The 13,264-nt window shown below is 41.1% G+C and overlaps 1 protein-coding gene across 3 annotated transcripts in view; it reads left to right on the top strand.

Moving 5' to 3' along the window:
* The first annotated feature begins 860 nt into the window (after nt 1–860).
* Nucleotides 861–13,264, top strand: part of HIP1R (huntingtin interacting protein 1 related) — a 60,461-nt gene continuing 48,057 nt past the window's right edge. The window contains exon 1 of one of the 3 annotated variants that reach the window (XM_048820887.2): nt 861–882. Coding sequence is in view for 1 of the 3 variants with exons in the window: in XM_048820885.2 (XP_048676842.2) it covers nt 2,989–3,081 (93 nt within the window). In the remaining 2 variants the exon portion in view is untranslated. Of the gene's footprint in view, nt 883–2,245; nt 3,082–8,283; nt 11,465–13,264 lie in introns of those variants that run through there. The other 2 variants (XM_048820885.2, XM_048820886.2) reach the window with 2 other exon arrangements.

Raw genomic sequence — 13,264 nt, 5'->3', positions numbered from 1 at the left:
AAACTGTGTAGGCAAGTATAAGAGTTAGTATCTTGGTCATATTATGCATGCTTTATTAGTGCTGCTGTATTTGTTTGGATTCATGTCTGGCATACTCACACACACCACTGTGTCTTAATCTTGTTCTGAATATGGTTTTCTTTAGGCATGAGATGATTTGGAAGATTGCAACTCTCAAACTGAAAGAGAGGTGAAATACTTGAGTGAATTTATTCATGAACTAACACACCTGCAAAACAAACAGATCATGCTCTGAGGCTTTCTATGGAGATTCAAACTAAATCAACTACCTAACAATAGGTTTCAGAGTAGCAGCCGTGTTAGTCTGTATTTGCAAAAAGAAAAGAAGTACTTGTGGCACCTTAAAGACTAACCAATTTATGCAACTCTTTGAACCTGCATCCGATGAAGTGAGCTGTAGCTCACGAAAGCTTATGCTCAAATAAATTAGTTAGTCTCTAAGGTGCCACAAGTACTCTTTTTCTTTTTACCTAACAACAGGGATCTTTGGAAACATATACTATTAAAGGAAATTAGACTTTTATTTAACTGCTTTCAGATAGAGTGTAGGTGTTTCCAGCTATTTGGCCTTTCTAATTAGAGGTCTGAGAAACAGAAGAAGATAGCAATGAGCTTTTTGAACTAATTTATACGTTTTCTGTTAATGTAGTTTTGTATAGAGAAACAAGCTTGATTTTAAAATAAAACAAAAACACGCCTGGATTCAGGAAAAAGCTTCATCAAATAGAAAACCTGGAGAGAGTTAACAATTACACAGTACAGACAGAAAAATTAACATAATTGTCTCAAATATTTTCCTTTTCCCTTAACAGATAAACTGGAACTCTGCTAATTAGGGCAAATCCTGCTAAAGCCCTGAAGGTAAAGTATCTCAACTCCTAAAGAAAGCTGGTATTTAGATGTCTATATTCAAATATCTTACAACACATAACTACACTATTCTTGAACTAATCATAGCAGATCATGGTTTCAAATAATTACTTTTTTTTTTCTGTATGCATTTAGTTTTGGTGACTAATCTTATGAGAAAACGTGTATAGGATCATTCCAATTCAAATACTTTGTTCTATCTATAAATGTTGTAATAGCTTAATATATTATCAGTTAATTTACTCAGCAATTTTTCTATTATAGCTCACTTACAGCGCTTAAATGAACTAGTCTGTTGCAGGAAAAAAATCAATGTCTTAGATAATGAAGAACTTTTAGTGAAACAAAAGAATAAGAAAAATTCTTCTTTTAACTCACTTCAGCTGAGCTGCCTGTGAAACACTGCCAGTTGTTAAGACAAGTAGTAAGTTTGTATTAGTGTACATCTAGTCTATGTGAAAATGTGTTTGTGTTATTGGTATCTCATTCTCCCAATCCCCCACTATTACCCTTTTGTTTGCCTCCCATACCTGTTATATGTTGTGTTTAATCAAACTCTTTAGCAGAGGGACTCTTTTATGACGTGTTTGTACACTGCCTATCACATGGGGCCCTGATCACTGTTTGCATGCTCTATATGCTACAGTAGTATAAATATTTATATAGCTGCATACACAATCAAAGAATCCTAAATGACATCCACATGAATAGTACAGCAGCATTTAAGTTTTTCAAAAAGAATGGAAAAAATGCAGTTTAAAGAACAAAATCTATTCAGGTGTGCCTGCAAAGGTTTTTTGGTTTTTACCAAAGCACGGGTTCTATGATGCATTACTATGCGCTGTAAAAGTGATTTAGTACCTTTTATATAGAGATGGGGGCAAGCACAAAAGTAGCCAAAGAATTTGGTGGGTTTGAAATCAAACAGCAGTGGCTTCTTAAGCTTTTTCAGTGTGGCCCACTTCTTACTAGACAGCATCAAGACCATTCCATTGTTTGTCCTTGTCTGCATTTGCAACTAACTGTTCAGCAGTGATTCAGTTACTGTTTGTTGGTAGACAGGCTTCTGTGCACATGTGTCAAAATTGAAATGAACCACCTATACTTTTATTCATTACAACATTTTGTTAAAACCTTCAGACTTAAAATGATCTCTTGGTGTAATCAGTGTGGTAAGCTGTCCATCAGTATGCTCCAAGTAAGAGGATTCTATTGTATTTATAAGATCACTTTAGCTATTTTTGAGTTACACAAATAGAGACAAAATTGGCGTTAGGATAAACAGGGTGTACTATGGACTAGGGGAGGGTTGGAGTACTAATGCTTATCTTCTGTTTTCATAACAATTTGACATGAGTGAATGCAAGTGAAGATGGAGTGCTAAATGTTTAGAAACCCGCTTCCTGACCCAAATCCTTCTCCTGAAGTCAAGGAGGTTTGTCACTGATTTAAAGTAGATCAGGATTTGGGCCTCATTGCATAATTCACTCTAAGGAAATCAGAACAGTTACTGCAGTCTCCCTATGAACTCTGTATTACCCTAGTGGGGAAGAGGAGTAATTAAATACAAACAATCCTAGTTAGTAAACAGGCACTGATCCCCCTCAGCCTTTCCCCGTTGGTATCATTTCAGGATCTTCTACTACCCTGCCTTGGGCAGAAAGGGATGCTTCATTTCATACCCTGACTGTGATTCTAGAATTCAGACTAAGGCTGGGCCTAGGGGCTGCAGTGGGTGGAGGGAGAGATGGAGACAATACTTTGCAGGGGAGCCGCCGCTGCCTGGGCAAAGCAGGGGAGGATGCTGCCTGAGGAGGGAGGGCGCGCAGCAGCTGCTGGTTGTGAGTGGCTGCCTGGGAGTTGAGAAGGGAGGATTCCCTCGCCTCTGAGTGGCTGCTGCTGCCCCAGCAGTGGCCCGGCCCGCCCGCTGGGGGCGCCCTTGCGCTCCCTGGCCGCGGTCTCGCCGGGATGCGAGCAGTTGCGAGGCTGAGTGTCTGGCGGCTGCGGGAGCAGAAGGTTCCGCGCTTCAGCCCTTAGCGGAGCGAGCCGCCGCTTCTCCCTGCCGCCCAGCGGGCTCCCCTGCCCGGCAGCAGCAGCATGAACACCATCAAGAACGTGCCGGCCCGGGTGCTGAGCCGCCGGCCCGGGCACAGCCTGGAGGCGGAGCGGGAGCAGTTTGACAAGACACAGGCGAGGAGGGGACGGCACCGGGGCAGGAGGAGGGTGCTGCATGGCACGGGGAGCGGGGCGGGGGCAGGGTCCACCCTGCACAGTTGGCGGGGGGCAGCGGGGTGGTAGCCGAGCGGGAGGGGGGAGCATGCAGCCCGCCTGCTGGGGGGACGGGGGGAGAGGAGCATCTCTAGGGCGGGGGGCGGCGTGAGGTGGAGACGGGTCTGTGCTGGGGAAGGGGCGAGAGCGGGGTCCCGCCAAAGAACACCCCAGCGAGGGGGTGAGCAGCCGGTGGAGTTTGTTACAGGAAGTAAATCCATAAAGGGCTTGTGGGTTCACTGAGTTGTGCTGGACTCTGACAGAGAAAAGGGGGGTGGGTGGGTGTGTGTCAGTGGTTTATGGGATCTCCACTGCTTCTTCCCAGGGCAGGCCTGGGCTCTTTACGGCTCTGGGGACTTGTCGTCCCTGGCTCAGACATTTTATCTCTGGCTCTTTGCTCTTTAATTTTCGTGAATAAAATTCATTAAGTTTAAGACCGAGAGGGGGGAAAAAAGCAGACACATCTGGATGTGAAATGCCCCCTGTTGATTGCATCGATACAATGTACACTTCCTGTAATAAGGAAACTGTGGCCTGTCTAAATCACAGACACCTTCAACCTTCTTCATTGGCTGGGCCAGCTGCCAACTCGGTTCTTTCCTTTTAGGGACTAAGGGGTGTAGTATGTGTTTGGGTGGGTGTCAAGAAGTGGTATTAGGAAAGATCTGATCAGGCTGGTTTGTTTTGTACAGGTAAAAGTGAATCAGTCTTACTACATTTCTCTCATTTCCTCTGCCTATAAGGGTTTTTTTTTTTTTTTAAAGAAACGTGTTGTTTCAATGATTGTACTCTTTCTAGTCGTCCTAGTATATCCTGTTTGACACAGTTACAGAAGCCTGATGCAGGAGCAAACCTGTTTTTCTTTCCATTGGCAAAACTGGTCCATTATTATCTAGGAATCTGTGAGGTGAAAAGTTTCACATGTAATTGACTCTGATAATGTTATGTGTATATTAAAACATACACCCTCTTGTTTAAATATCTGTGGTGTGGATTATTTTTAACTTTCTTTAGTATACCTGTTTCTCTGAAAATGAACGTGACTGTTTTTCTAGCAAATGGAAAAAATTGGCTTTTCCATGTGTTGTATACCTTTATAATAGATTTTAAAAATCAGGTGTAGAAATGTCTGTGGGTCTTAAGTTTTGGGAGTTAAAATATGGTATAAAGACGCTTTGAAATAACCTAAAATACAGATATTTAAAGAGGAGACTGAGGAATACAGAATTTGTGGGATGGTTGTTCATTTTATTATTATTTTTATTTTGCGTTCAAGCCCTTCCATAATTGAAAGTCTGTGTTACATTTTTTTAGGAGGCATAAGCAATTAACTGTTGTTTTCACATGGAATAGATAACTCAATTGTCAATTGGCATGAAGGTTAAAATAAGAATGTAGTCAAATAGTTTTCCACAATTTAATAACTTTAGGGAGATTTAAATGACTGTAATTTCTAATTCAGGTGTTTGCTAATATAATACACTAAATAGGCTAATCAAAATTCAGTATCTTGGCTAAATATCAAATACCAAATTATAAGCAAAGATGGAATAGATTCTCCATTAAACTGAAACAGAGACATCTGGAACAGATATTGTACAATAACACCTTTTCAAAATATATTTTGACACTATCAATTTTTAGAAAGTTTTGAGGTTTGTATAGAAGTGTTTACACTAAGATCTTAATTCTGCAAACACTTGCACGTACCCAGAAGAAGTAATTATTCTTTTACGTTCAAATATTTCTATGTAATAATATATTAAAGTAAAATATGTCTGTGCACTTCTAGATAGACTCATGGTGCTGCAAGGAAGAACCTCCTTTTTGTTCATGTTTATAAAGTAGTTTCTAATAAGTAGATCTCACTCTGTATTTTGAAAGGCTGAATAGAGAGGATACTGCCCCTGCTTATAGCTTTATTTATTAAGTCTGATTTCAGTTCTTTGTAGGACATACTGATGATGAGGCAGCCATATTTCTATGGCTGACTAGATGTATTAGGTCACTTCCTCAAATAGCAAGTGAACTTAAATTCAAGCAATAGTCATGTGAAATAGCAGCATTAATTGAGATCACGTCATTTTTCTACACTACTCAGCTCCCTTGCAGCAAAATTGAATAATCTCTCCTAATTTGGCCCACAAGATTGTGGAGTCTTTTCTACTTAGTCATGCAATTCCTATGCATGTGTATTTGGTTGTTTGGGGGAGTCTTAGTTTGGGAGGAGGGGCAGTGAATAAGTTACATAGGGTGCCTAAGGCATGATAAAATAAGTCTCAGCCAGTTTATCCAAGAGTTGTATATTGTGAGTTCACTGACATACCAGATACACAATTGCTGAAAGAAAAGGAGTATTTGTGGCACCTTAGAGACTAACCAATTTATTTGAGCATGAGCTTTCGTGAGCTACAGCTCACTTCATCGGATGCATACTAAGGTGCCACAAGTACTCCTTTTCTTTTTGCAAATACAGACTAACACGGCTGTTACTCTGAAACAATTGCTGAAGTAATTGGTTTTATAGTTTTTCTTTGCTTCTTTCTTACCTGTGTATAAAATATGCACACAGGGTCTACTTTTTTTCTTTTTCTTTTTCAAAGGTGCTAAGCACCTGCAGATCTCACTGACTTCAAATGGGTGCCCTACATTCCTGAACATCAAGCCTCTAGCTCTTGAATTGCCTGAGACTGGTGCTGCAGGACTATCCCCTTTTAAATGATTGCACTAAAGAACAGTAATAAACCCTTAAGAAAAGGTTTTTTTCCCCACAGTGTTATCTTCTGTTTGAACACTCCAAATATTGGCAAGTTATTGAATAGAAAGTTTTATAACTCCGGGCTGATGGACATGAGGGTCCTGCAATCCTTTGGAATTCAGTGGTGCTGCTGAAGGTTAAAGGCATAGCAGCAACAAAGAATGCTGAACAAGTACTCTATCAACACAGAGTGCAGGCCAGGTAAACATGCTGCAAGCTGTTCTTTGCTGCCCTTCAAATGACTTTAAGTCTTGCAGTGATAACCTTTTTTAAAATAGAGGTGGTAAAGTCTGTTTGTCCTGGTCCCATATTATCTGCTGTAGATCATAGGCTGTTCTTGTGCATAGACTTAAAAACAAAAACCCAGGTCTGTTTCACTCATGACACTAGTGTAGGATGGACTCTGGGATTGAAAAGTTAAGTACATTAAGTTGACCCGTTTGGCTATTGGCAAAGTGTAATAGAAGCAGATTCACGCCAGGTGCCAAAGCAAATGGAGGAGAGAGAAGAGGAAGAATAAAAATAGACATAGTTGACTGTCTTTTAAAAGGACAAAACACTTCTTCACCCAGAAGACAGCTAGAAATAAACACCTGTTTTTCTGATCGCTTACATGCAAGCGACTGCTATAGTTGCCCTAGAGATGTTATGTGCTCTCACATGAAAGGCATAGTGGCCTGCAGCACTGTGAATGGGAGCGCCGGTTGCTCAGGAATATCTTTCTATTTTGATATGGTCACACTATGGAAAAAAGTGAAATATTTTGAAATGGATAACGCTGAACAAGTTTTTCATCTCTAATTTCTACTGCTATCTCATACTGCAAACAGACTCTTATGTCTTGTGGCAATTCTAATGTTTAGTGCATGAAAATTTTCCCTTCCGCTCCCTACTATAAGAATATCTCAAGTGATCATTTGTTTCCCATCTTCTCCTGACAAAAGGGGCAGATAAGTTTCTTCTTGGAATAATACAAAGGGCATCTCCTGTGGCTTACAGTTGAAAGGCTGTGGGGGACCAAGTCTTTAACTCAACCTGCTAATTCAAACACCTGATCGCTTCTCCTGTCGCATAGCTGTTGTCCCAGATGTTCTGATAGTTCTTCCTCTCTGCAGAGGGACGGAATCTCACTCCATGTTGCCCTGTCCCACTGGCTAACTAATATGCCCACACTACAGTAATGGGAGTCATATATAGGTATCCAGGTTAGCTGGAACAAAGTGAATGAAAACAGGCCGAGTCTCAGTTTCCTTGTAAACACCACCAAACAATATAAAAAATTGCTGACTTTACTGCTGCTTTATGTTCCTCTTTTTCAATTTGTCCAGCTGTGCTGGGAAAGGCAGGTAGCTGATTAATGCCTTCCTGAAGTGCATTCTGTAGTATAACTGGCATTTACTGAGGAAACTCAGGCTGTCTTTTTGTTGGGAGAACCAAACTTGCAGTTCAGGTTCCCTTTGGACAAGTCAATATAGAAATTTGACAGGCTCTTACTTTAGAGAGAATCAAGGTGGGTGAGGTACTATATTTTATTGGACCAACTTCTGTTAGTGAGAGAGGCACCCACTTTGTGTCTTTATTATGGGACCAACACGGCTAGAATAGCACTGCAAGCAAAGTTCTTACTTTGTTAGATTTACCTGCTATTGTTACCAGTAACCCCTCTGAACAACTGAAAGGAGACTAGGGAGGAAATATTTCTCTCTACTTTTTCAGTTTGCTTTGTGCATTTATCACTTTGGGTGTAATTATTGTCAGTTTTTCCCATAGTCTCTGTGTGGGTCTTTCACGCAGCCACAGAAGGTAGAGAAATTTTTCTAAAATAGGAAAATAGAATTGCAAAAGCATAAATATTGTCAAGAGGTTAGTGTCCAAAACTAGTGTAACTCATTTGTTTTATATTGGGAAGATTTCAGACTGATACCTTTTTAAATTAAGTCTTGATCATGCACCTATTGATCTGTCCAAGACCAAATTTCTTAACATCTCGGCAAGTTAGATTGTTTAATATAAACAAATATCTCTCAAGAGCTTTCACTTTCATGAGCCTCATAGGAGAGTACAGTGTGTCACTAGTAGCCTGTACACATAACTAGGGTTTGGTGGGGGAGGGGGGTATTCTAAAACAAGGGGTTTTTTTTAATTTTTCAGCTCAAACTAAAATTATTTTAAAAAAATTGGCAAATTGAAAAGTAAAAAAAAACATTGTTTCAGATAAAACTAAACAGTTTGTTCAACCTGAAACTAAACATGTTGTTTTGTTGAATTTTTTAAAACGTGTTTTAAATAAAATGGAAAGCAATTTTTGAAATAAGTCACTATGAATCAGAAAAAATGTCTTGATTTTTTTTTCTGATTTTATTTTAGGACTTTGACTGAAACAATTCAGCGAAATTGACTCAAATTCACAAAATGTTTGTCAACCCAAATCTGCATTTATCATCTGAAGAAAAAAAAAATTTTTAGCTGAAAAATTTCATCCAGCTCCCATAATTAGTGCCACAAACAGTCCAGATAGAAGTGAGAGGTTTTATTAAAGTTGTGGGTGCACCTTTAAATGTATTTGTGCTATAAATTACTGTGTGCCTGGGCTAGCTGGGGCAGGTGCCTGAATCAGTTCAATACATTTTAGTGAATTCCTGGCTAATAACAGTATGCCTTGTATGGAACAGACCTCTTTTCTTTTTGTACCATCCAAAGACACCTTTAATGTAAGACGGATTCTAATGACTGAGTTGTTGTACATTTTTGAAACCAACATCACTTTAAAAAACCCTTCAAAGTAGTCATAAATTATATTGATGGGCATTTTCAATTTAATTAGAGCAGCCCCTTTGGTTGATACAAAGACAATAAGAGTGTATCACATTGAGGTCCAATTGATACCAGTGCAGAATGAGCACTATTCTCTGATGTATCACAGCTTTGTGATGGTGGTATCTTTACTGTATGGTTGCTTAGGGCAATCTGTTGTACTTCACTGAAGAATATTGTTGTAAGAGTTGGCACTTCAGCCAAGAGACTGAAACTAAAACTGTCGTATCAAAGAGCTCAGAGTGGGATTTCCTTCCTTGCTTTACAAGTAGTTTCTATTTCCAAATAAAGCATCCCTCACCTGGAACGGTTCCCCTCCCATAGCCACCTTTATGCATCTAAAAAGACTTCCTCATCCACTCAGCCCAGCTGGGAGCAGATGCCAACGGGGAGATGACACCATCCCAAAGGAAGTGATGCTTGTTGACATGCAGTCACAAAGAGGCCTGATTGTACATTCCATTCCCAAACAAGAATCGCCATTGAGCAAAGCAGGGCAATGCCTGTCCACATTGCCTCATGACTGCCTCTGAATAAGCCTGACCTCTTCTTGAGTCACTTCCTTTGGAATGGTGTCAGTTTGCCTTGCCATCTGCTCCTGGCTGGGCTGGGTGACTGAGGAAGCCTGCTCAGAAGCAGGAAACCTTCTCTAGAGTATGGCACACCGTACCAGCTGAGGGACACTCAATTAATAGAACAAGTTGTCGGGAGCCATTGGAGAAAGGAGTATGATGGATTCAAGAAACATTTACTGGCCAGCACCTTTTCTTGGCAGTAACCCTTGTGGAACTGTCTAGGGCTATTGTTGGAATACGTGATTGGAGAGCTTTAAAATCCTTATTCTGTGTTCACACTTTCATTTGGGTATTACAGCCTTATCCTGAGCTGCTGGGAGCTCTTAATTCCTGTTCTCAAAGTCAGTCGATTTTGACCATCAGCACCTTGCAGGATTGAGACTCCTCCTCCCCTCCCCCACACATGCTTGAGCACTCTTTGGAACTAGGAGCCAAATTGTGGCACAGCATGAAAATTGCTTCAGAATGACTGCAGTCCGGTTTCTGATCACCAGTAGCTTCATGCCCCTTCCAGCTTATCTTTCCCCATGTAGATCATTTATAGAAATGTGAATAATCCTTTCTTTCATGCTGCTTGTTTTGCTACTTGTGTGTCTGTGTGGGTGCGTATATAAAATGTTCATTTAAATTATTTAAGCATGATTTAATAGGAACACTGGTCTTAAATTCTGTGTCCCCTAACTCTACATTTTGGGGCTGAATTTATCCAGACCGTGTCCCTGTAAGCATAACATACTGGAGGTGTTGGTGAATCCATGACAGATACAGGCATAGAACCCAGGAGTTGTAAAGTGTAGCTTGGAATAAAATCCTGCTGGGTTTTGCATTCCTTAGGCATTCAAAGATAAACATCTCCACCAGAAGATTCAAAGATCAAATGAACCAGGCAGATGCCCAGAATACAATGTATATTTCCACTTGGTATCACTTTCATATTGCATTTGGTTTGTTTAGAAGGCGGGGAAATGTTAGTAGGACACTTATCCTTTTAAATAGCCATTGGGAATTAGGCCAATTTGACAAGCCTTGGACCAATTACTGTAAAAGGTTTACAGTGCACTATTCTGCTACCAAAAATAAACCACAAGGGTGGCCTTACAGAGAGCATTATGCGCTGTCATGCAGGAGACTTGGTCCCACCTCTGTGATGGGGAAGATGGTGGCACTTTAGCATCACTGCCTCGTGCAAGACAGTTGGAAGAGCATTGGGTGGAAGTATCTAGCAGTAATTAATGTGGCCTGAAATGAAAGAGTGGGTGAAACACCAGTCTCTATCAGCCGGACTGTGTAATCATCAGGTTTAGTCACTGTATTGGTACGTAAGGGTTTTGAGTAGGAGACTATAGTCTGGCCTAATGGGGAAAAAAATCTGGCCACTTGTTGTCCCTTCATAACTCATCAAAAGTCCTGATTCTGGAAATAAATATAGGCAGGGTAGGTGGGTCTGGCTCCAATGAACTATGTATTCAGTGAACTGGAGTGCAGGTTACAGCTCAAGAAAGACATTGAAATGGTCATAGTTATTCTTTCTCCCATAACATCATTTCAACCTACTTTGCCCTGCTAGACCATCTGCCATCCAAGTATCTCTCAAAGTGCTTTATAAAGACTAAAGCATGAAAAATGTCTGACGCAGGTATTTATTCTCCCCATTTCTCAGCTGGAGGAACTGAGGTGATTTCTTGCCCAGATGCACGCAGAAAATCTGTGGTAGAGTTGGGAGTAGAACCCAGGTGTCTTGACTCCTAGTGCTGTTGTAATGCCTACAGACCCTGGTTGGCGACAGGCGGGATTGAACCTGGGACCTCTGGAGCTTAGTGCATGAGCCTCTACGGCATGAGTTAAAAGCCAACTGTCTGTCAGCTAAGGCTGTAGAGCAAACTTCATATATAAAAAATCACACTCTTCCCGCCCCTGCACCCACCAGGACAGAAAACCACACCCAGGAGGTGTGTGGGTTACACTCTGCCTTACCCCAAGCCCTTCCTTCTAATATTACTTGATGTATAGTTGTGTCCAAAGTCACTAGAGCATTCACCCTGCCTCTCTATCTTCTTGGAGCACACAGGATACCAAGAGACTGTGAGGACCATTGCTGACTCTGTTGCATCTTGGTTATGCCTGGAACACAAGAGCCAATTTTCCTACATTCTGCACCGTAAGTCTAGAGATACTGAAAATGGAGGATGTGGAATTATATGCATGAGGTTCATATATACAAGGTTCAGTGATATGATACAGCCCCCAATACTCTAAATTTTGGTCAAATATTTCCTACTTGGGCTCCAAACAAATCCCACTTTCATCTCTGTACATCTTGTTCTGTCAGACTGAGTGGCTTCCCTTGGGGGCCATTCTACCTAAGCACCATTCACCATCCCAGAGTAGCGGGAGTTTAAATGAGCAGCAGTGAAAGAGTTAATCATATTCATATTTAAATTGTCTCCACCGAGCTATGGAGCTAACATCCCAGACAGATGAATGGGAGGCAGTTCAGAACGTTCAGCGCTATTGCAAGGTTATACTCATAGGCATAAAATATAAGAGTCTAAATTCAGTCAAAACAAATGGGGTCACTATGTCTGGCATGCCATACGATATTGGCTCAGGCAGAGCCTGACTGGCTCTAGAAATGCCAGAATGGGTACCGTCTGCTCTGTCGTATAGTCACTTCAGCATCTTTTTTTTAATTGCATAAAGGGATCCTTTAAAGAGTTGAGCAATCAGAGTTTGAACACCTATCGACCTCGGGATGTTTTTCCAATGAAGATCAGTCTAGGAATTGCCAGTCCTTACCACAATCCTCAGGAAAAATGAAGGGTGAGCCTTGGACTGGGTGATCACGAGTGTGAATGCGTCAAGGTGGATATTCCAACTGACCTATTTCAAAGACATCCTCCAATCCCTGCGTAGTCTGACTTTCCCAAGGCAGCTCAGTGAGTAATGGCCTCTTGCCATGGAAATTAGACATTGACAAGGGGATTGGCAGTATATCCAGATTTGATGATTTACGTCCAGTGGAGAACTGGGACTGAAGAGTCAGAAGAATGAATCTTGGCTGAACACAAGACTAGAACTCTGACCCTGCATTATTAGTAAATAGACAGGCATGCGCAGTTGGAGGGCGAGATCCACAGCTGGGGTAAATCAGACACTGAGATTTAAATTTAATAATGACAATTTAATAATACTAATTCCTAGCTTTTATATTGTGTGCTTCCGCCATAGATCTCAAAGCACTTCACAAAGGAGGTCCCATTTTACAAATGGGAAACTGAGGCACGGAGAGGTGACATGTCGTACCCAAGGTCACTAGCAGCCCAATAGCAGAGCTGGGAAGAGAACCCAGGTCTCCTGAGTCCCAGTGCAGTATTCTGTCCACAAAACAACACTGCCTCTTTCTACCAGCCGAGGGTCTGGCCCTCCATTTTTAATGCTTTTGTCTCCAGTCCATTTGAATAATTACAAATATTTCTTCTCTTGCTCTAAAGCATCTTAATTGATTCAGAGCTTTGACCTTTATAACTTGGGTTATAAGCCTGAGTGACTGTAAAATAAATGTAACACATGGATAATAGATCACTATTGACATTATAGTTCTGTACATAGACTTCAGTTGTTGTACCTCTTATGAGTAAGTTTTAAAAAAAAGCCAACAGCACTCCACAGAGTGGAAGGCTCAGGGAATTAGTAATAAAATACACAGCCTCTCCCCTCAGGTCCTTGGTCTGAAGCATCCGATGAAGTGAGCTGTAGCTCACGAAAGCTTATGCTCAAATAAATTGGTTAGTCTCTAAGGTGCCACAAGTACTCCTTTTCTTTCAGTACAATCTGAAGCTCACTATAGTCTGACACCTTCTTAGTGAGTTGCATCAAGAAGGTTTGCGTGTTTATGTTCCCAAGAGTCAGGTGTCCACATCCCAGTTAGCATCCTGGTCTCAGGAGAGAGACCAAAGGC

Source organism: Caretta caretta, chromosome 15 (genome assembly GCF_965140235.1).
Source record: "Caretta caretta isolate rCarCar2 chromosome 15, rCarCar1.hap1, whole genome shotgun sequence".
Classification (NCBI taxonomy): domain Eukaryota; kingdom Metazoa; phylum Chordata; order Testudines; family Cheloniidae; genus Caretta; species Caretta caretta.
The sequence above is the reverse complement of the archived record's forward strand: the minus strand, read 5'-3'. Positions and strand labels throughout refer to the sequence as shown.